This window comes from Chlorocebus sabaeus, chromosome 14 (assembly GCF_047675955.1).
Source record: "Chlorocebus sabaeus isolate Y175 chromosome 14, mChlSab1.0.hap1, whole genome shotgun sequence".
Classification (NCBI taxonomy): domain Eukaryota; kingdom Metazoa; phylum Chordata; class Mammalia; order Primates; family Cercopithecidae; genus Chlorocebus; species Chlorocebus sabaeus.
In genome coordinates, this window is record NC_132917.1 from 100,461,669 (window position 1) to 100,485,427 (window position 23,759).

Genomic DNA, 23,759 nt, shown 5'->3' on the forward strand with positions numbered 1-23,759 from the left:
ATTAATATATGCTGTATATAAGAAACTCATTTCAAATATAACAATATTGGTAGGCTGAAAGTGAAAAAATGGAAAAAAGTTACATTATGAAAGTATTAACCAAAAGAAAGCAGGAGTAGCTATATCAGAAAAAGTAGACCTCAGAGCAAAGAAAATGGCCAGAGACAGAGTGGGTCATTACATAATGATAGAAGGGTCAATCTAGCAATAATATAGCAATCCTAAATGTACACACACCAACTAACAGAGCTGCGAAATATGTGAAAACAACCTGATCAAACAGAAGAAATAAATCCACAGTGATAGCCAGAGACTTCAACACCTCTCTCTCAACATTAGATAGAGCAATTAGACAGAAAGTCCAGAAAAGATACAAAAGAACATCAAATAAGATAAATATAATTGATATTAATAGAACTCCCTAACCAACAGCAGCAGAATATACATTCTTTAAAGTGCCTATAAAACATATACCAATACAAACCATATCTTGGGTGATAAAAAATCCTCAACAAATGTATAAGAATTGAAATCATACAGACTATGTTCTCTGACCATAAAGGAACCAAACTAGAAACCAATAAAAATCAAGATTAAGGGGGATCTCTGAGCACTTAAAAATTAAACAACACATTTCTAAATAATCTACGAGTCAAAGAATAAGTCTTATTGAACTGAATGACGACGAAATACAACACATCAATATTTGTGGGATAAAGTTTATAGCGTGGCTGAGAGTCAAATGTATAGCACTAAATACTTATTGTATCATAAAAAAGAACGAATCTCAAATCAATAATCTAATCTCCCTCAAGAAACTAGAAAAAGGGTAAAAATGTGCCCACAGCAAGCAAGAGGAGGGAAATAAAGATAAGAAATCAGTGAAACTGAAACAGAAAAATCAAATACATAATATTAATGCAACAAGCTAGTTCTTTCAAAAGATCAATACAGTTAAGAAACCTCTAGCAAGACTGATAAAAAAGAAGAAAGAAGACAAATGATGAGTATCAGTAATGAAACAGGGGCTGACACTATAGGTTTTGCAGTCGTCCAAAGGATAATAAAGGAATACTATAAACAACCCTATCCACATAAACATGACAACTTAAGTGACATGGATAGACTTACTACTGAGGAGCACAGTACCACACATACCCAGGATGAAATAGATAATCTAATAGCCCTATGACTATTAGATAATCTGAGGAGCTCTATAACTATTAAAATTTTTTTTGGCTGGGCACGGTAGCTTACACCTGTAATCCCAGCACTTCAGGAGGCTGAGACAGGTGGATCACGAGGTCAGGAGATTGAGACCATCCTGCCTAACATGGTGAAACCCCGTATCTACCAAAAAATACAAAAAATTAGCCAGGCATGGTGGTGGGTGCCTGTAGTCCCAGCTACTCAGGAGGCAAGGCAGGAGAATGGCGTGGACCCAGCAGGTGGAGCTTGCAGTGAGCCAAGATTGCGCCACTGCACTCCAGCCTGGGCGACAGAGCGAGACTCTGTCTCAAAAAAAAAAACCCAAAAAACCAAAAAAAAAAAGGTTTTTTTGTTTTTCTCCCCCCGAGATGGAGTCATGCTCTGTCACCCAGGCTGGCATGTAGTGGCTTGATCATGGCTCAAGGCAACCTTGGCCTCTTGGGTTCAAGCAATACTCCTGTCTCAGCTTCCTGAGTAGCTGGGATTACAGGCGTGCACCACCACGCCCAACTAATTTTTGTATTTTTAGTAGAGATGGGTTTTCACCATGTTGGCCAGGCTGGTCTCAAACTCCTGACCTCATGATCTGCCCTCCTTGGCCTCCCAAAGTGCTGGGATTACAGGCATGAGCCACCATGCCTGGCCAGGAAATAGAATTTTTAACTTTAAAAATCTCCAGGCCCATATGGTTTTACTAGATAATTCTGCTAAATAATTAACATCCGTTTTTTTTTTTGTTTTTGTTTTTGTTTTTTTGAGATGGAGTCTTGCTCTGTCACCCAGGCTGGAGTGCAGTGGCACGATTTTGGCTCATGCAACCTCTGCCTCCCAGGTTCAAGCGATTCTCTTGCCTCAGCCTCCCGAGTAGCTGGGATTATACGTGTATGCACCATGCCTGGCTAATTTTGTATTTTTAGTAGAGACGGGGTTTCATCATGTTGGTCAGGTTGAACTCTATGATTTTTTTTTTTTTTGAGACGGAGTCTCACTCTGTCTCCCAGGCTGGAGTGCAGTGGCCGGATCTCAGCTCACTGCAAGCTCGGCCTCCCAGGTTTTACGTCATTCTCCTGCCTCAGCCTCCTGAGTAGCTGGGACTACAGGCGCCTGCCACCTCGTCCGGCTAGTTTTTTGTATTTTTAGTAGAGACGGACTAAACCAGGATGGTCTCGATCTCCTGACCTCGTGATCCGCCCGTCTCAGCCTCCCAAAGTGCTGGGATTACAGGCTTGAGCCACCGCGCCCGGCGAACTCTATGATTTTTCAAATGAGTTCTATCCAAACATCAAAAGTATTGACAGAGATGACAAAAATATAAGGCCCAATATCTTAAATTGGCTATATATTAATACACAAATAACCTATTTGAGTAAAAAAGCATTTATCCACTCTCCATGGAAATGTCTATAGCCACTTCTTAAAGATGCTTACATCAAGCTATACTGAGGTCTCAAACTCCTGACCTTAGGTGATCCACCCACTTTGGCCTCCCAAAGTGCTGGGATTACAGGCCTGAGCCACTGTGCTTGACTCAACATCGTTTTTTAAAAAACAGAGTCTTTTTGAGAAAAGGGTAGGGGACCCTTCTCAATTCATTTTATAAGGTCAGTATTACCCTGATATCAAAACTAGACAAAGACAGTATAAAATAGAAAACTTCCAATCAATATCCCTCGTGAACATTAAAAAGACAAATGTGTGGTGAGGATGTAGAGTAACTGAAATTTCTCTTACACTGCTGGTGGGAGTGTTGACTGGTAGAACCATTTTGGAAAACGGTTTGAGATAATTTACTCAAATGAAAATGGTCTACATGTATTAATTAAAATGTATCCGTAGGGTATGTAAATATGCACACACCCTACTCTTCAGCATTTATACTTCTGGGTATAGACCCAACAAAAATGATCCCATGTGCTCAAGAAATGACCTGTACAAGGATGAAAAGACCTGTACAAGGATGCTAATAAGAGCACACTATTTTACCCCCCAACCCCCACCAAAATATCCACATGCCCCTTAGCAGTGGAATGAGTAAGTAAATTATGGCATACACACATAATGAAACAGGATACAGCAATGAAAATGAACGAACTTCAATTACAGGTAACAACATGGGTGAATCTCATAAACAACATTGAGCGAAAGAAGCCAGACACAAAAGAGTACATGCCAAATAATTCCACTGATATAAAGTGCAAAAATAAGCAAAATTACACTATGGTGTTAGAAAACAGGAAAGTGGTTATTCTTCTGTAGAGTGGTGACTGGTGGGAGCATGGGGGCACCTGGGAGGCTGGTCATGTCTGTGTTTTCATCTTGATATTGGTTATATCATACATATACATATATATATATAAAATCATTTTTAAAGACACATCATTTTTATAAATCATATACAAACAGGCTGGGCACAGTGCTTCACGCCTGTAATCCCAGCACTTTGGGAGGTTGAGGCAGGTGGATGACTTGAGGTCAGAATTTTGAGACCACTCTGGCCAACATGGTGAAACCCCATCTCTAATGAAAATACAACAAATAGTTGGGTGTGGTGGCAGGTGCCTGTAATCCCAGCTACTTAGGAGGCTGAGGCAGAAGAATCACTTGAACCTGGGAGGCGGAGGTTGCAGTGAGCCAAGATCGCACCATTGCCATTGCACTCCAGCCTGGGTGACGAGTGAAACTCCGTCTGTGTGTGTGTGTGTGTGTGTGTGTGTGTGTGTGTATATACATACCAAAAAAGTGCCTATTGGATCTAGTGACATGAAGATGATGGGTGACCTCAAGTTTTGACAAAGTGGCAGGCTTGGGGATCTAGCATTAATTCCAATTTTACAAACAGAGACACTGAGGCAGAGAGCAGTTCAGAGTCTGGGCCAAGGTTACAAAACTAAGTAGCAGAGTGCGGATTTGAATCCATGGAGTGGGGCAGCTGTGCTCTTAACCACTCAACTAGACTGTCTTTTGACCTTTAGGATCACAAAGGCAATGGGGAGAAAAGGAAACCTCAGGTAGGAGTGTTCAAAAGCACGAAGTCTGAGGCGATCTGAGGAAGGGCAGGCAGGTATACCAACTTGAAGCTCTCATAGACACCTCTTTATTACAGTGGCACAGGGGCTGGTTGGACCAATATTCACAAAGACAGCCAGATACAATGTCAGAAAAGGTTCAGGATTTTCACACACTGTACTATGTTTATTGAGGCAAGGGATTTTTAAAATATTTTGGGTTTAAGGTACAAACTCTGATTTTACATCCAGAAAAATCATTTATGTTAAATGTTCAATTATCTCGGAATGCCAGGGAATGATGTGTGTGTGTGTGTGTGTGTGTGTGTGTGTTTGTGCACAGGCTATGCTGTTTCAGGGATAAAGCATAGTTTGGTCTTGAAGAGAAAAAAATACCGTATCATTTGTCTTGTTTAAAAGTATGGGAATTACAATTTTGTGATTAGACCAGGGTATAATTACAGGCCAAAGCAGGACAACTTAATGCAATTACTGTTGAAGCAATAACTTAAAGTATCATATGTGAAACCACTGTCTGGAGTCTTAATTAGGAAAAAGGGATTACTGTATAAAAATTATTCATTCTGTCAGTTCCTTTTATTGCAAAAATAGGAAGGTATATTCACATAGGAATTAAATGCAAGAATAAAGGATCTGACCTGTACATTCATAACACAATATTATCAGTGAGTACAGAATGGAAGGGAGTAGTTTAAAAAGCAAAATGAGTCAATTAAAAGCTCTCACTACCTTAGAAAACATGTATAGTATGTCATTAGTAATGTTTATTAAAATTGAGTTTTCATTGGAAATAGCTCAGGAAATTATTTTCCTTCCTGGAAATAGCTCAGGAAATTATTTCCAAATTTAAAAGGGTTTGCAGATTGAAATAGTCTGTGAACCCTTTTTCTAATAAAAAGCATACACAATTTACATGTTTGATATGATTTAATCCATAGTCTATGTATCCAGGCCACTTAATGGGAAAAAACACAAAGAGGTGAAATCATTTGCTTATCGTCATGTAGATAAGAAGCCAAAATTAGGAGTGAAGCCATTCTCCATTTCGGCTGAGATTGCTGTGTGGCAGATATCTGGCTGCCCTGGAAACAAATCAACAGATCTCTAAAAAACTCAAAGCCTGAGTGGCCTTCTTTGCCCAGTTAACCTTCTTCCACTGGGTATTCTCCACTTGCCAATCTGGTTTCCAGACTCCTCAAACTCTTCTCCCTTTTTGGTGCCTCAGTTTCTCCCATGAGATGAGTAACCTCTTTTTGTGACCTCATAGCTATGCTCTGCTCAGATACTTTTACTGGAAATTCTCCTTTGACTTGTTTTATTTGAGACAGAGTCTCGCTCTGTCGCCCAGGCTGGAGTGCGGTGGTGCGATCTCGGCACACTGCAAGCTCCGCCTCCTGGGTTCCCACCATTCTTCTGCCTCAGCCTCCCGAGTAGCTGGGACTACAGGTGCCCGCCACCATGCCTGGCTAACTTTTTGTATTTTTAGTAGAGACAGGGTTTCACCGTGTCAGCCAGGACGGTCTCGATGTCTTGACCTCGTGATCTGCCGGCCTTGGCCTCCCAAAGTACTGGGATTACAGGCGTAAGCCACCGTGCCCAACCTCTCCTTTGACTTGTATTTAACCTCTGCTTGTTCTCTCTGTACGTTATTTGTATTTGCATGTCTAGACAGCATATCATCTGCATTGCATTTCATGGTACTTTTCTATTAAGTTCACTATTCCAAAACCAATAGAATAGCATTAGTATTTTGTATTGCATACAAAAATGACTTATTAAAAAAAGCCTCTCTGAATTTTCTTTCTATGCATCACATGTATCTAAACTTGACAAAATGCAACATGGGGGATGAGAAAAAGAAAACAGAAGTGTAGAAAAATCTGTCTTTAGTGTTTTTAAACTTGCTTTGAAATACAAACATTTCTTGAAATGCAGAAGTGAAAGTGATGAATGTTAAGTGGATATTTTTTCACCTTAACTAACTGATCAGAAGAGTATTTATAACCCCCTAACTGATGTCTGGAGCTGATAAATCAACACCAGGGGAGAATATTTCAAGCACATTTATCATTTAAGACAAACAGCCTATACCGAGCATGATTATTTTTTATTCATCATTTTGGCTCACCTCTACGTTTGCTCCTTCTCAATGTTAATAATATCTGTATAAGACTTCTCAATATTTAATGTTACAGATGGCCTGTTGCATGCTGATGAGGTTAAGGTCATATGTTTGATCTCCAGGAGGTCAGTTAGCTACACACACACACACACACACACACACACACACACACACACACATATAAATAAAAAAGAAAAAAAAAAAGGGCTCTGTCTATTTCTGAGGGAAGCCTGATCTTAGCTTCCCTGTAATACCCATTGGTGGTCTCAACATCATAAAAATTACAGAATTCAAGGCTTAAGGGAAATTATGGGCAAGCTATTTTAACATACTGACCCAACTGCATAGAAGCTCACACTTAGCAGACGAAAGACCAGCATCCTGAGTGCCACCATTCAGCTCGGTTAAAACCCAGCACAGTCCACCAGGTCACTGTTCTCAGTGTCACCTCCAAAGGATGCTGACATAAAAGAGAATCTTACCTGTTCATTCTCCTCTTCATCACTGCTTAGCTTAAGGTCATCTTCCAGCATTCTGAAAAAAGGAACAAAGAGGTACAAAGAGGTACAGATAGTTAGCGGATTCAGAATAATTCAGCATCAAAATATCACCTTAATGTTGCTAATAGAGCAACATTTCGGAAATAAGTCTATTTGATTTCCTATTTTTTTTCTTTCCTTCTTACGCACTTTTCCTCTGGTGTGCTTAGGAAATAGCAGACAGTCCCATCATAAAAATTAACCCTCACAACAGTCATCACCTAAGACGGGCACCTTTCAGAAGATGCTGTGTTAGCAGGAAAATAATACTTAACTATAACGTATTGTATATTTCAAAATAGCTAGAAGAGAAGAATTGGAATGTTCCCAACGAAAGAAAAGATAAATATCTGAGGTGACGAATATCCTAGTTACCCTGATTTGATCATTACACATTGAATACCTGTATCAAAATATCACACGTTCCTGAAAATAGCAATAAAAAAGAAGATGCTTTTTTTCTTTCTCCCAAATACATAGGGGCTTTTCCCCTGGGCAGTTGGCATTCCACAATTACTTGTTTAGTGTTTTCCAAGCTCCCAGTGCTGGGCTGTGTCTCCATGCCTGCCCCAGGGGCTTTCATGGTAAAGAGAGAAGAGAACAAGAGCCACAAAGCCATAAACTTGAGTTGTGAGCGAAGCTTCTCAGGCCATCCATCAGTCAAAGAGCTGGAAAAGATGTTGTCCCCCAGATCCTGTCTAGTGGGGAAACCAAGCAGGAGGGCGCGTTCAGAAAAGCCTGTAAAGGTGATTCCCCAGACCACCCAGATCCCCCCATTCATCCTGAGGAGACAGCGGGGAAGCATGAAGTTAAAAGTGAAAAAAAGAAACACAACTTCAGACTGTTATTTGTGATGATAACACTGTATTCTTTTCAGCATGGCTAAATTGTTTCTTTATAGTATAGTAGTTTTCAGATTAATTCACTTCAAAAGAAATCTTACTCAGAAGTGCACTGTATAAAAGCGTGCACTCCACGCAGAGACGCTCTGAGGGAGCAGGGGAGAGCCCGCTTCTGAGGGACCCTGGGGCTCCACACATCAGTGCAAAGGCCGCTGAGCCCTTGTGCTCAAAGGCCTCATTGAAGCCAGCTTCCAAAGGCTGCCCCCTAAAATGTACCCGGTGTCCTTTAAAAACCAGTTGTAGGCCCATCACTGATACATGCCTCTGAACATTCGTAGAAGTCATTTCAGTCACTTTTGGGGCAAACTAGGGGGTAAAGAACTGGCAGGATAAGGCGTGGCCCAGGCTGTGCCGCACCTGTCTATGCATTTGGGGCGAGTCGCTTCATGCACCCTGCCCCCGTTCCCCTATTTGTGAAGTGATGGGTTATAGAGGGCAATCCTAAGGTCGAATCCTGCTTTAGATTCCGTCGCTTTAGATTCCGTCATGAGTCTACCAAAGAAATATGCTCCCCAGTTTCGTCAAGTAGAAAAACCCTTCTATTTGTTCTAGAGAACACAACGGAGAAACTTCTAAGTAGTTTTTGGGGTACGATTTAAGGCATTGCCATCAGGGCACCAAATCTGCTTCCTCACAGGCTCCTGCTCATCTCCCCGTGCTGAGAGGTGTCGTTCTTGTATTTTTTAAACCACAAGTGAACAAATGAACACGTCAGCAGAGGCTGTAGAGCGGCACCCCCAATTCCTCTGCGTGTCTGGCATGTCATTCATTTCCTTCACCTCCCAGACACATAGGCTTGGCTTCAAAGAGAAGAGACCTCTTGGTGATTTATTAGAGCATTGTTTGGGAGCAGCCTGGGGAAGCGGGCCGAGTTTCCTTTGTCCTTGAGTCCCCAGTGACGAGCACAGTGCAGCACAGAGCAAAATACCAGTTTGCCGGCTGGGCTGAGGTGCCTTCCCAAGACCATTTTCCTACCCAAAGGCACAGATTTCTTCCTAATGAAAAAGACCAGAGAAGGGGACAGGTCCTTGCCTCCACTGCCATGCCTTCTTTTGGGTAAAGCACCACTGCAGTGTGGTTTAATCTCTAGGACTGCCCAGCAAGCGCTGGGTCTTTTAAAGGTGGGTGGTCCAGCTGGTGGGGGTGGAAAGAGTGGGGAGGACTCACATAATCATGGTTAGTAACCCCCTTGCTGTCAGATGGAAGCTGTGTGGCTGGGAAATTTAATGTTTAAATGGACAATAGTGTGCATGGATTGGAAGGCCATCATTCCCCCAAGCAGGAAAGCCCAAAGTGAGGGCGCTTAGGCTGGCTGCAAACTAGCCGTGCAACTCAGTCACCACATGAGGCTGGTGGTGACTGAAAGTCACCACAACAGTCAAAAGGCTTTGGGAGGCTCTCTTTCAAGGTAGGGAATGCAGCTTACTTTTGTTTATTTCAAACACGTGCTAAACGTATCCACACACAGACACGCGTCTGTGTGAATCTCAGAGTCCCCTGCACCACGAGCTCGTGTGAGGTGCGCCTCTGGGGCTGAGCATTTGTGCTTCTGTAAAGAGACTCATCTACCTCATCACCATTTCCAGAAGAAAGCAGTCAGAGATCAACCTTGCTTTGTGGATCACCATCACTCTGTCGCTGACTTTACCTCTCTTATATTAAAAAAATGAATTGATTGTGTTTCTGGCTGGGTTCTGAAAACAACAAATCACAGGTAAAAATACTCTGCCTTCAAGAGAGACTTCAAATCTAATTAAACTTCAGAATACCTCGAAATACGAGAAACTGGCCGTGGAAACACAAAATCACACAGCTGATACAACATTTCCAGAGCAACCCCGGGTGGTGCTATTCTCCAAACAGGAAATCACAGACCTGGGAAAGATGACCATGGCCCCGCCGCATCCCAGCCCCGACAGGCACAGAGGCACACCCCGAGGAGACCCGGGCTCCCCGCAGACTGAAAGCAGGAACCCTCTGCTTTATTCTTTTTTCTTTTTTCTTTTGAGATGGAGTCTTGCTCTGTCACCTAGGCTGGAGTGCAGTGGCGCCCCGATCTCAGCTCACTGTAAGCTCCGCCTCCCGGGTTCACGCCGTTCTCCCGCCTCAGCCTCCTTAGTAACTGGGACTACAGGCGCGGCTGCCACCACGCCCGGCTAATTTTGTTTTTTTTTTTTTGTATTTTTAGTAGAGACCGGATTTTACCATGTTAGCCAGGATGGTCTCGATCTCCTGACCTCGTGATCCGCCCGCCTTGGCCTCCCAAAGTGCTGGAAATACAGGCGTGAGCCACCGTGCCCAGCCCCTCTGCTTTATTCTGATGGTCATGAGCAGGCTCTCGGCTCAACTCCTAGCAAACAGCGCTTGTTCCTGTCCATGACCACTGCATCTTCAAGTCCGGGTTAACATTCACAAACAACTCCATATTTAATGCTGAACACATCCAAGTGGCCTCTCAGAGAGCCTACGGAGGGGCTGAAGTTCATGGCTGAACAATGAAACATGCTTAGGAGAAGAGAAAACCCGTGACACCCACAGGATCATAGGAACTGTCTGTACTTGGTGTTCGGCCAGCAGATAGCAGGCACGGCTGCCTTCACCAAACACACAGATGGCATTGTGGTGGTCATGGGCCTGACCCACTCCCAAACCCTGGGGAACATTTTTTACCATTTGTCTGTTTCCTAAAGGAAACAGATAGGCATAGGTATACCAAACAATAAACAGAAGTGTTCAACCAGGAGTAAAAGGAAGATGCAAATTAAGTGCTGGTTAGGCTACTGGGCAAGGGTGGAGATCTCCCTTTTTTTTTTTTTAAAGGGAAGGCAAAGACCCTGCTGCTCTAAGGGGCCTCTGAGGGCTAAGTCATCTGCTTGGAAGGACTGGCCATCTGCATGGAAACACAAGGCCTGTGGGTCCATCCACAGCACCCTGGCTCCTGGGTTCCTCCAGGCCCTACCCCAGGTGATAGGGCCCCCACCCAGGGCCACCCCTTTCACATTCTCTTAGCCCCTCCCCTTCATAGCTCTTCAGATCCCTCCCAGGGGATGGAGCCCTCGATTCACAGCAGCAGCTCTCATTGCTTAAGGGATGTCCCTCCGTGCCAGACCAGCTAAGCGCTTTCTAGATGCTACTTTGTCAATCCGTACAGCAACTCCTCCAAGGTGGGAGGTGGGCGCTATAGGGAGCTGCGGACCGTGCTGGTCACAGCAGGGACTCCAGGGTCATATTGCCCAGGACGAATGCTAGCTCTGCCTTTCATCTAGCCCAGAGCTCGGGGACCTGCCTCAGAGGGCTTCCCGGAGAACTTACTCCACAATCCTTGGATAGTGCTAAGCGTGGGACCTTACACCAGGGAGCCTCCAATCAATGCTCATTTTTACCAATATTCCCTTTTCCCTAGGAGGGAAGTGGGCCTCAGAGCATTTAAGAAACGTATGTGGATAAACAAGTTGAGAGACCCTGAGATGTCTTTGTAATGATGCCTTAAAACAGAGCCATTGGCTCTACTTTCAGGCCGTTTTGAAAAGAAAGGGTGGAGAGATGGTGGAGGGAATGTATTTTGGCCTGTAACTGCTGTCAGCTGGTCTGAGTGGCTTTATGTTGACCGGACAGAAAGCACGCCCATCAGCCCCAGTGCCCGGGGAGGTCCGCCCTGGGAGCCAGCAGGTGGCCACGAGGCCAGAAGTCCCTCCACGAGGAGTCAAGATGGCGCTGCCAGATGACAATGGGGAAGCTGAAATAAAATAGGTACTAAATTTTTGGCTGGGCGCGGTGGCTTGCTCCTGTAATCCCAGCATTTTGGGAGGCCGAGGCTGGTGGATCATCGAGCCCAAGAGTTCAAGACCAGCCTGGGCAATATGGCAAAATCCTGTCTCTATAAAAAAATATAAAAATTAGATAGGCACGGTGGTATGGACCTGTAAATCCAGCTACTAGGGAGGCTGAGGTAGGAGGATCACCTGAGTCTTAGCGGTCGAGGCTACAGTGAGCCGAGATTGTACCACTGCACTCCAGCTTGGGCATGAGACCCTGTCACAAAAAAAAAAAAAAATTGAACTTTTTGAATTGAGAGCAGAGGTGCAACCTGAGGTGTGGACAGATCTGAACATCATGGCCTTAACACTGAAGAGTTATCAAACTACTATCAGGGACACTCCACGTTAGCACCTCATAGTGATTTTACAGTAGAGTCTGAACCAGGTATGTGAGAACTGTGACGCTTTAAGGACGCAAGCAAGATTTTTTTTAATGTGCGATTAAGTGATTGAGAGTCCACCCATTTTCACTTGGGAACTTGTCCTTACAGTGATCGCTGGGCATGTCATAACATCCTCCCAGACAAGGAGTCGAAGGGTTCTGAGCCCCCAGCTGCACCGGCTCACACTTTCATGCAGGGAGAGAGGGCCGTGCAGGAGCTCCGTAGAGGAAAGGATGCAACGGGACTCTCATTCAGAACTCTAAAGAGGAAGCCAAAGATAAACAGGCCCATTTGCAGTTTGCCGAGCACTACCCTGGAGGACCTTTTACTTTCTGAACGGGAAAGATGAATGGAAACATGCCTCATCACCACCAGTGGAACCAGCATCCAAACTCCCAATTGTTGTTTTGCTTTCCTTCAGAGACAGGGTTTTGCTCTGTCATCTAGGCTGGAGTGCAGTAGCAAAATCATAGCTCACTGCAGTCTCAAACTCGTAGGCTCAGCAATCCTCCCACCTCAGCCTCCCATATATCTGGGACTACAGACGCTGGCTACCATGCCTGGCCATACCCCCAACTGTTGATTCTTTCAATTACTTCTGTGTCCACTGTGTGGCAGGCACCTATCTACAGAAGGTGTACGTACCCTCTCCCAGAGGTGGTTCCCCTCACACATGACATTCAAATCAGCATGTCATTTTATCTATTTTTAAATGCCTTCAAATTGTGAAGCTCTGGCATATACAACTTTTGCAGAATCCAATTGTGTCATTTGAAGGTAAACTCAGTACTTTTCAGAAAAGGGAGTAATTCAATACCACCTTTGCAATGCTAACATTTGATTACCATAACTTCCCTGTGTGTATTATTTTCTTAATTGAGCAAGTGATCCACTTATGTTGTAGCTGGCGCCTGCATTTTTGAGGCCTAAAATTTCTTGGGAAGCAGAAATAGCAGCCTACACTTAACAGATGGCCAACGGCTGCCAAAGCTCATCTGTATCTTCCACAGGTATTGCAAACGGGCACATTAACTACCTGCAAGTGTAATGGCGGCCATTTCACAGAGCAGTGGTTTTTAATTAATAGGATTTTCCCTGAATTAGTTGTCATTTGGGGCCCTTAAGAGATCGGAATCCTTTAGTCCTTTAAAGTTCATTTCATTTTGCTTTGTTTTAATGGTTTTTAAAAAAATCTGAGTTTTAATTGGGCTGTTTGATTTTCAGATTTGTTTCTATAGCTGGTGCTGCTACTATCTCCACCCACGTGAGATTTAAAGCCAAAGACAAATGTTTATGAATCTCCATTAAACATATTCATATATGCAAATATCTAACAATTAGCATTGCCCGAGAGCCTATTCATTATGCAAGTGCACCTCTCTGCAGGTATTCCCCAAGCCATCATCTCCACTGCCTGGAACACGGGAGGGAAAGTTATACAACTCATTTCATTCTTTTTGAAGTCTACTGCTTTGTCAGGGTCAGTGCTACCATCTGCCTGTGGTGATTTTCATTAACAAGTAACCACCTTCTTCTCGGCATTTGTTGGTAAGAACTTAGATCTTGCCATCCCAGCTAACTGGGAACAGGGAAGGCTAGAGTGGGCTCACTCTAGGCCTTGGCAATTTCGTGCATCCAAGGCACAGATGAAGTCCCTTAGTCTGGAGGCAAATGGAGAAATCAGGAACAAGATGAAGGGCTGCTCTACTTGACCTAAGTGTTTCCAACTCTGATGTTTTAAAACCCAGGGATCTCTACATCTTTTGAAGCAATTTTGGTCCATAGCAAGGTGGTATTTGCTCATGCATATCTCCTTCCTGGACTCCCTCCCTCCCAGGACCTGTTCTGATTGTCAGTGAAATCATCCATGATCCTGTAACTCTGCCACGTTGAACCTGGGGTGAAGGTGCACTGTCTCGCTTATGTTTAGGACCTTATTTTTAGTTAGTGACGCCAGCTTCTGATGGTCCTTTTTTCCACTGATGTGCTGAATCCACTTGCCACCTTCTCTGCAGGCCCATCTTCCCTGGGGGATGGCATCTCATCTCCTACCCTAGAAGACCCTCTCAAAAGCCAATCTCATTTGGGAAACCTGCCAAATCCTGCTGAGATGCTGGATGATGTGTGTCTTCAAAATCTCAATCAGTCAACTGTCTTTCCCAACAGTACGTATGTCTATATTAATAGAAAATAAACAGAAATAAAAGGAAAATAGAAATCAACAGTCATATGAAGAAACAGTCAGTGGTACAGAGTCTGGGGTGGTGAAATAAGTTTTGAAATGGCAGCTTGGAGGCTAGCCAGTATTATAGTCTAATTCTGTCCTTAACTAGCTCCGTGAACTTAGGCAAATCATTCACTTCCCCTAGACATTGTTGCCACATCTCTAAAGTGAGAGTTGGATAAAACAACCGCTATATCCTCTTACTGGTCTGAATTCCTTGGTTCTGTGCCTTTACCAATGGGTAGAATGTCCAGGAAGACTGCTGGAGAATGAGATGATCTGATACTACTCAGTTGAAAGTGAAACAAATAGGTTGGTATTTGAGTAAATGGCACCAAGATCCAACAGGATTGAGGAGTCCTAGGTGAAGTTCTCCATTTCCTTATAGTTCAAGTTACATGTGCCAAAGGGGTGTCCTAAAATTCAACAGAAAATGGATGTGGGATGTGGCAGTGCTTCCAGACAGTGCAGTGCTGTGTAAACAGAATGTCTGAACACTTTATGAAGATATTCCCCATGTAATATAGTATGTGGCATAAAACCTCCCTCTCAGGCTCTAGTCCTATAAACATGTAATACTGAAGAGGCATCCCATCCCTGAAACAAGAACAAAGGCAACAGCCAGACTGTGCCCAGGTTCTCCTGCACAGGGAATGCCGACTACTGAATCGGGGGATGGTGCCAGCTCCCCACCTGGGCTTGAGACACGGGCAGTGTCTGTACTAACCAGTCAGCTCCAGTATTCTTTAGACTCTTCCCTATTATAGTGAAATGTGACCCCCACACTCACACTTAATATCTTTTTGGTAGTTAAAAAGAGAACTGAATGATAGAATAAGGTTCTGGTGATCTATTACATAGTATAGTGACTATAGTTAATAGTAACATATTATGTACTTCTAAATGGCTAAAATAATGGATTTTAAATGTTCTCACTACAAAGTAACAATAAATATTTGAAGTGATGGATATGTTAATTATCCTGATTTGATGGTTCTACAATGTACATATGTATCTAAACATCACACTCCACAAATATCTACAGTTACTATCTGTCAATTAAAAATGAAACTTTTTAAAAAGAAAAAAAAAAAACACCTAAGAGGACCTTTAGGTTAATAAAATCAGATGACATATAAGTTGATCATTTCCATACATGCAGAAAAAGCATTTGACAAAATTCGACATTTTTTAAAATTAAAACACTTAATAAAGTAGGTATGGATGGAATACACCTTAACACAGTAAGGCCATATCATATTTGACAAGCCCACAGTTAATATCAGACTCAATGGTCAACGATGGAAAACTTTTCCTCTAAGATCAGGAACAAGAAAAGGACACCCACTCTTATCATTTGTATTCAACACAGGACTGGATGTCCTAGCCGGAGCAATTAGGCAAGAGAAAAAAATAAAAGGCATCCAAATTGAAGAGGAGGTAAAATTGTCTCTGCAGATGACACGATACTGTATATAGAAAATTGTAGGGATGCCACCAAATAAAATCCTGTTAGAACGAATAAACAAATTCAGATGACGTATAAGAAGATGGCGAACAGAACAATAAAGTAATCTGCAGTGTCTCAGAAGAGCTTTCACCACGTTCTCTAGGCTCTGTTTCACGTATCACCAGAAGTCTGTGTCCTCTCAAAAATTCTACATGATCCTTCAATTCTTTCAAAAGGAACAGCTTGTTCCCAAACCCCACCATGAAGACACATGTAGAAAAGCATGAAATCACAAAATACTCTTCAAGGTAACTGAAATAATAAGTGGCATAGCTTGGGAAAAAAAATAAAGTCAGCTGGTATCAAGGTAGAGAAAGCATTGCTGGGGAGTACACAGCCTTTACCAGTCAGACACAGAAAATACCAAAATACTGCTCTCCACATTTTAACAAGAGGTAATCTATAAATGAGGACTTCCCAATGAAAGCTCTGAAAATAGTCCACATTTTTCTTTTCAAATCATTTAGTAGGCGGAGTGTACTAAGTTCCTCATCTGATCAGTCCTCAGGGAAGTAAAGGCTTTGAGAGTGCTGTGGGAAAATGTTTACAAAGGAATGTGTTCTTAAGAGCATGAATTGCTCTTACTTAGCTGTGGGGAAGTAGAAAGCTCCTTAGGAGCTTTAGGCATGAAAGTTAGGCCAGTGATTCTCAAGCTTGAGCCTGCATTAGAACACCAGTTAAAAGCTCCAGTGCTGGTCCCATCCCCAAGGGTTTCTGATTTAGCAGGTGTAAATTAGTCCGTTTTCATGCTGCTGATAAAGATATACCCTAGACTGGATAATTTATAAAGAAAAAGAGGTTTAATGGACTCACAGTTCCACGTGGCTGGGGAGGCCTCACAATCATGCAGTAGATGAAATCATGTCTTACGTGGCGGCAGGCAAAGAGAGAATGAGAACCAAGCCAAAATGGGAACCCCTTATAAAACCATCAGCTTGTGAGATGTATTCACCGCCATGAGAACAGCATGGGGGAAACCGCCCCGTGATTCAGTTATCTCCCGCCGGGTCCCTCCCACAACGTGTGGAATTATGGGAGCTACAATTGAAGATGAGATTTGGGTGGGGACACAGCCAAACCGTATCAGTAGGTCTGGAGCAGACCTCGCCCCAAGTTGGTGTTTCTTGTAAGTCCCCAGGTGATGCTAAGGCTGCTGGCCCAGGGGCCACACTTTGGGAACCAGTGAGCTGGGCCACACCTCCTTCCCACAATGCTGTATATATCTGGAGCTAGCAGCTGAAAGCAGAGTCTGTGAGGCTCCCTAGAGCTGCCTCTGAGGACAGGCCGAATGGTGGGGACCTGAGGCCCCGACACCCAGACACTTCCCTGGTATGTATTCCTAATCAGATCTCACCCACAGTGACTGCCTGTCCACAGTGGGGATCCCAAAGAGAATCGGGGGCCCCTTTCCCCCTCTATCACTGCTAGGAACTGCTGCTCTTTCACTCAATCAGTGGAGCCCATCACTGGAATACAAACTCCACAAAGGCTTTGGACTTGCTCTCAAAGGGCTCCTGGTTAGTAGGGGACAGAGACAGGTAATCCCATGATTTTAACACGGTGGGATGAGCTCTAGAGCAGACATGTGCTCTTACAGACCAGGGGCTCAGGAAACACTAGCTGGAGGAGGGCATACCTGCACTGTCCTGGGAGAGCCGGCGAGGCCAGGGAAAGCCAGCCACCCTCCACAGGGTGACAGTCCTGCAAAGGAAGGAGAGCCTAGCACCGAGTGTGGGGGAACGGAGGCGGTTTCCTTCCCTCAGTTTTATAGACCTCTTTTTAAAAAAAGACAATACATACACATGGCTAAAATATCCCCAAGTAGAAAAAGGTATCCAGTGAAATGTCCCCCTTCCAGCCTTGTCTCTACTTGCCCACTTCCTACTTTCATCCTCCACCATCACAATTGCTTAGAGTTTCCATTATTTCGGAGTGTATGTATTAGCATGCAAATGAATGGAGACCCATTAGAGTCAGTATAGGACGTTAAAGAGCAGCCGTGTGGCGGACGAATAGAAGGCTAACTGGAATCTTTTGTTTTTGAGGCAGGGTCTCACTCTGTCGCCCAGGCTGGAGTGTGGTGGTGTGATCGTGGCTCAAGCGATCCTCCTACTACCTCAGCCTCCCAAGTAGCTAATTCAAGAGGCCTCCCAATTAGTGAATGCCTAGCTAATTTTTAAAACTATTTTTGTAGAGATGGGGATCTCACGATGTTGTCCAGACTGGCCTTGAACTCCTGGGCTCAAGCAATCCTCCCACCTTGGCCTCCCAACGTGTTGGGGTTGGGATTACACGTGTGAACCACGGTGCTTCGCCTGGACTCTTATCTTTGAGTAGGAAGGTTCTTGATGAGCCCTGCCTCCTGCTATTCACACCCTTGTGTAATGCCTTCCCCTGAGGGGGCTGCAGCAGCGACTGGCCCCTATTGAACAGCATAGTGCAAACGGGGATGTCACTTGTGAGATTCGGTGACTTCTGCTTGCCAGCATGCACGCTCTTTTGCACTTCTTGCTGGCTTGCTTTGACAAAGCAAACTGCCACATTGTGAGCCCCCATGGCAAGGAACTGAGGACAACCTCTGGACAACAGCCACTGAGGAACTGAGGCTCTCAGCCCAACAACTCAGAAGGAAACAGCCCCTGCCAGCAGCCACAAGAAATGCACGTTTCCCCGGTCAAGCTTTGAGATGACTATAGTCCTCGATGGCAGCCCTGTGGCAGACCCTGGGCCAGGGGACCCCACTGAGCTAAGCTCACATTCTTGACCCACAGAAAACTATGACATAATAGATGCTGTTTTAAGCTACTATGCTTTGGAGTAATTTGTTAGATATCAATAAATGATTGGTATGCTGGTGGACAGTATTTGATATTTAATGTGTCCCTTCTTCAAGACTGCTCCCAATTGCTTGAGCCAAAGAGTTCACAACTATCATTCAAGTTGTCCAACAGAAGTATGAGACAAGTTGGTAATTTAAACTTTTCTAATCTTCACATTAAAAAACATGGCCGGGCGTGGTGGCTCATGCCTGTAATCCCAGCACTTTGGGAGGCCAAGGCGGGCGGATCACGAGGTCAGGAGATCTTGACCATCCTGGCTAACACAGTGAAACCCTGTCTCTACTAAAAATACAGAAAATTAGCCGGGTGTGGTGGCGGGTGCCTGTAGCCCCAGCTACTTGGGAGGCTGAGGCAGGAGAATCGCTTGAACCCGGGAGGCAGAGGTTGCAGTGAGCTGAGATCGCGTCACTGCACTCCAGCCTGGGCGACAGAGCGAGACTCAATCTCAAAAAAAAGTAAAGAGAGGCTGGGCATGGTGGCTCATGCCTGTAATCCCAGCACTTTGGAAGGCGGAGGCGGGTGGATCACCTGAGGTCAGGAGTTTGAGACCAGCCTGGCCGACATGATGAAACCCTGTTTCTACTAAAAATACAAAAATTAGCCAGGTGTAGTAGCGTGTGACTGTGATCTCAGTTATTTGGGAGGCTGAGGCAGGAGAATTGCTTGAACCCGGGAGGTGGAGGTTGCAGTGAGCCAAGATCGCACCATTGCACTCCAGCCTGGGTGACAGAGCTAGACTCCGCCTCAAGAAAAAAAAAAGAGACATAGGCGAAATTAATGTTAATAATATATTTCCTTTAAGTCAACATGTCATTTCAATAGGATAAGATACACATCTCAAGTGCTCAATAGACACATGTGGCTGGTGGTTCCCATATCGGACAACAAAGGCTCAAACCTTTGGTCTGAAGGTGAGAGTGCTCACATTTCCAGGAGTTTTTGTTTTTCCCACGCACACTAAGCCCTCAGCCCCGCTCTGTCTCTTTTAGGATGGCAATATTTTCCATATTTGCTGCCTAATAGGGTATACCAGCAAGCCTGTGAAAACAAAGATCCTGAAACCTTTTTTTTTTTTTTTTTTTTTTTTTTGAGACAGCGTCTCACTCTGTTGCCCAGGCTGGAGTGCAGTGGCACGAGGCACGATCACAGCTCACTGCAGCCTTGACCTCCCTGGACTCAGGTGATCTTCCCACCTCAGCCTCCCAAGTAGCTGGGACTACAGGCATGTGCCACCCATGCCCAGCTCATTTTTGTATTTTTTGTAGAGACAGGTTCTGCTATGTTGCCCAGGCTGGTCTCAAACTCCTAGACTCAAGTGATCCTCCCACCTCGACATCCCAAAGTGTTGGGATGAAAGGCATGAGCCACTGCAGCCAGTCAATCCTGAAAACTTAAGCAGGTAGAATTGCTGAGAGAGGAGAACTGGGAGGCTTTGGTCAGGATCAGTACAAATACATACTGCCACTGACTCTTCCTGGTGGGTAGTGGGATCCTAAAGGCCCATTTTGTCCCAGTTAAACCTGTCAACGACAAATCTTGCTACTAATTCTGATGCTACTGTTTACTTATGATCTGGCACACCACAAGGTTCCAGTATGCACCGGCTTCATGAAAGAGCTGGGAAGCAGAAACTAACATGTAGCGGCAGGTGGCCCACAAGAGGAATAAGCTCAGCTCAGGGCAACGGGTTTAGGAGCCACGTCCTAGGAAAACAGCACAGCAGGCAGGCTCGCAAACACATCCTGTAAAACTGACCATTTGGCAAGGTAAGTCTGTACCCTTGTTGCTCTGATTTATCTCTTCCCCATTTCTCTTGGATGCAGTAAAGACATACAGTAAATCACTAAAGTTATCTGAAACTTCCCAGCTTAAAAAAAAAAACCAAACTGTATTTCAAAGAACAGGGTAACAGATACATGGGGTCTGTTTGAGGGTAGACTTTGGGAGGTGGAAGAGGAGCAGGAAAGGTAACTGTTGGGTACTGAGCTTAATCCCTGGGTGATGAAAAAATTTGTGCAACTAACCCCCATGACACGAGTCTACCTGTGTAACCTTTGTAGTCTACCTTCACATGCACCCCCGAACCTAAAATAAAAAGTTAAAAAAAGAATAAGATAGGAAAAAAAAACCAAAACAAAACAGTGTATTCACAAAGTGTGCTGATTGTCCTTTTCACTTGGAATTGCAATGCTAGCTAGGGGAGCAGCCCAGAGCGACCCCTTTGTCTTAGAGAACTGGGAGGCTGGGCCCCCTTTCCTTGAACATCCCATGATGCTTTCCACCCAGAAATATGTAAGTGCCACGCACGGTTCATGTGTGATTGTGAAAATATAAAAATGCTCCATCTTTTCCACTTAGGGCAATGTAGGCCACAGTTATGAAGTAGCATTCTCCAAATATATTAGACTTTAAAATTGCTTCCTGCTAAAAGAATTACAGGGAAAGAGGGCTGGATGTACTCTGTCATTTCTATCAAAAAACTGGGGCTTACAGAAAGAGCACTTTAACTCGGAGTGCTTTCTCCCTGAAGATGGGTTTAAATCCTGTCTTTGTCTGTTATACGGACTTCTAGAAAATTAGTTTCTGAGCTCCATGTTCTCAGTATTAAAGAATTGACTTTCTAAGGCTAAATGAATGCAGGTACAGTTTGTGAAAGAACATGACCGTTTCCCGGGCAGACAGTAGAGGACAGGTCAGAGGATCCCGACTGGGAACATAAAGTTTCTGTGGCCGTACAGATTTGATGGTGAACATTACTTAAACCTCTTCGAAGGGGGATTTGCACCTAACCAGAGGGGAAACGAGATATGTACGTATTTATTTGGCTCAAATCTGATGCTGAATATTAATAATCAGTAAATAAGTTAGCTGCCTATTCTGTTTGCTCACTAGTGGTTTGCTTATTTAATAACTTTTGACAATAAGAATGCACTGAATCTATAAGGGTCATAACATACATCAGGTTAAGATTTGTTCTTTGGTTGGAAACGTAAGCTTTTGCGTTCTTATGGCTGCTGTTATTGACAAGTTAATTGCTAAAAGAGTCCCTAATTAAGAGATTTGTTTGAACAGATAAACAGTCAGAATTAGAAAAGAGAATCAAGCATCATCTCCTAATTAGCAAATTCATGCACTTTAAGCTATACCAACATTCACACGTAACGTTACCTAAGGATGGCAACACACAGGGGTTTCTAACCTTTATTGCACATTGGAGTCACCTGGGGATCTTTAAAAAATATTGATGCCCGGCTCCACTCCAACCCCATATTCTGATGGGATAGGTTTGGGGTGCAATCTGGGCATCTAGTTTTTTTTTTTTAAAGCTCCCTAGGGAGCTGATTCATGGGCCTCATCCCCAGATATTCTGATTCACAGCAAAGTTTGGGATGCACTCTATAACATAGAGCTGGACTGAGTCATAAGAGCTGAAGGTCATGAAGAGCTCTGCACCTTGGATAAAGTCCCACACTCTACGTTTTAGTCTGTTCATTAATATAAGGGGATGATAGTTGAGATTCAAATAAGACGATAAAGGTGAAAGCCCACTGTTGACTGTAAAGCTTCACAGGAGTTTTCAGTAATGGGTTTAGCATTACCTGGGATGTTTTGAAAGATACTGGTCTATGGGCCTTACCCTCAGGGATCTGATTCAATTGTCTTGGATTGGCCACAGGCATGAGTACTTCTGACAAGCTGCTACGGTCTGAATGTTTCGTGTTCCCTCAAAATTCACATATTGAAACCTAACCTTAAATATGATAGTATTCAGAGATGGGGCTTTTGGGAGGTGATTAGCTCATGAGAGCAGAGCTTTCATGCATGGGATTAGTGCCCCTGTAAGAGACCTCGAAGAGCTCTTTCCACTTGGTGTCCTTTCCAATGTACGAGGACCCAGCTCGTAGGTGCTGTTGATGAACCAAAAAGCAGTTTCTCAACAGACACCAAATCTGGTTTCTTGATCTTGGACTTCCCGGCCCCCAGAACCGTGAGGAATAAATTTCTGTCTGTCAGATGCTTCCTAGTTTATTTTGTTACTTTAGCCTGAGGTATTTTGTTACAGCAGCCTGAATAAACTGACATGAACATCCTAAGCGAACCTTCTATTCAGCCAGGGTTGAGAACCACTGCCTTAATTCTTTTTTTTTTTTTTTTTTTTTTAAAAGAGTCTTGTTCTGTCGTCCAGGCTGGAGTGCAATGGTGCGTCTTGGCTCACTACAACCTCTGCCTCCCAGGTTCAAGTAATGCTCCCTACCTCAGCCTCCCAAGTAGCTGGGACTACAGGTGCCTGCTACCACGCCTGGCTGATTTTTGTATTTTTAGTAGAGACAGGGTTTGGCCATGTTGGCCAGGCTGCTTTTGAACTCCTGATCTCAGGTGATCCACCTGCCTTGGCCTCCCAAAGTGCTGGGATTACAGGTGTGAGCCACCACACCTGGCCACTGCCTTAATTCTAACTCAACTATCACCTTCCTATTTAAGTCATCTCCAATCCACAGGATAGAATTAGTCACTTCTTATCTAACTGGCTAATTTGTACATAGCTAATGCATTACATTGGAATTTTCTAACTGATCTGGCTCCACTCTCCCTGCCATCTTCCATTGGAATAAGAATGCTTGAAGGGAAGGGGTGTGTTTCCTCAACGCCTAGGATAAGGCATAAGCCCATCATTACTAAGAAGTTAAGGAATTACCATGAGGCACTTTAGAATTCTTCAGTGGTTGTTTTCAGAAACCACAAGGCAGCGCTGGGGAATCTGAGATCCCCAGCTTGTTCTTCAGCCTCTGGGAGGAAACAGAAAATTATATGAATGCCATGCCTTTCAAGCTCCCTGGAGAAGACCCCAAAGATCCCACACTTTCGTCAAGACTGCACAGGATAGTGTGCTGGGTTTTCTGTCTAGTGGCAACTTGGCATCATCTCCCCCTTGAAGCACTCCTTTCTATCACAGGGGCTGGAGGCCTAGGAACTACATTTCCCAGAATCCCTGCCGATAAGGTTTTTGGTTGAATGTTGCCAGTGAGAGGCACCTGAATGGGGCTTGGAAAATCAAAGATTAACAGAAGCCTTAACAGCTCCCAGGACAGTGAAGCAGGTGCAGAAGCTTCAGCAGATGGCAGATACGAGGTTCTGTGAGTGGCTTCCAGGCACCCTTCTGTGAATAACGCCTGCAGGTGCTGCAG

General features: G+C 44.1%; 1 protein-coding gene across 3 annotated transcripts in view; it reads right to left on the minus strand.

Moving 5' to 3' along the window:
- Positions 1-23,759, minus strand: part of AFF3 (ALF transcription elongation factor 3) — a 620,869-nt gene that overhangs the window by 128,277 nt on the left and 468,833 nt on the right. For all 3 annotated transcript variants that reach the window (XM_008008177.3, XM_038004212.2, XM_038004211.2), the window contains one exon: positions 6,840-6,891. In XM_008008177.3, coding sequence (XP_008006368.2) covers positions 6,840-6,891 — 52 coding nt within the window. The remainder of the gene's footprint in view (positions 1-6,839; positions 6,892-23,759) is intronic.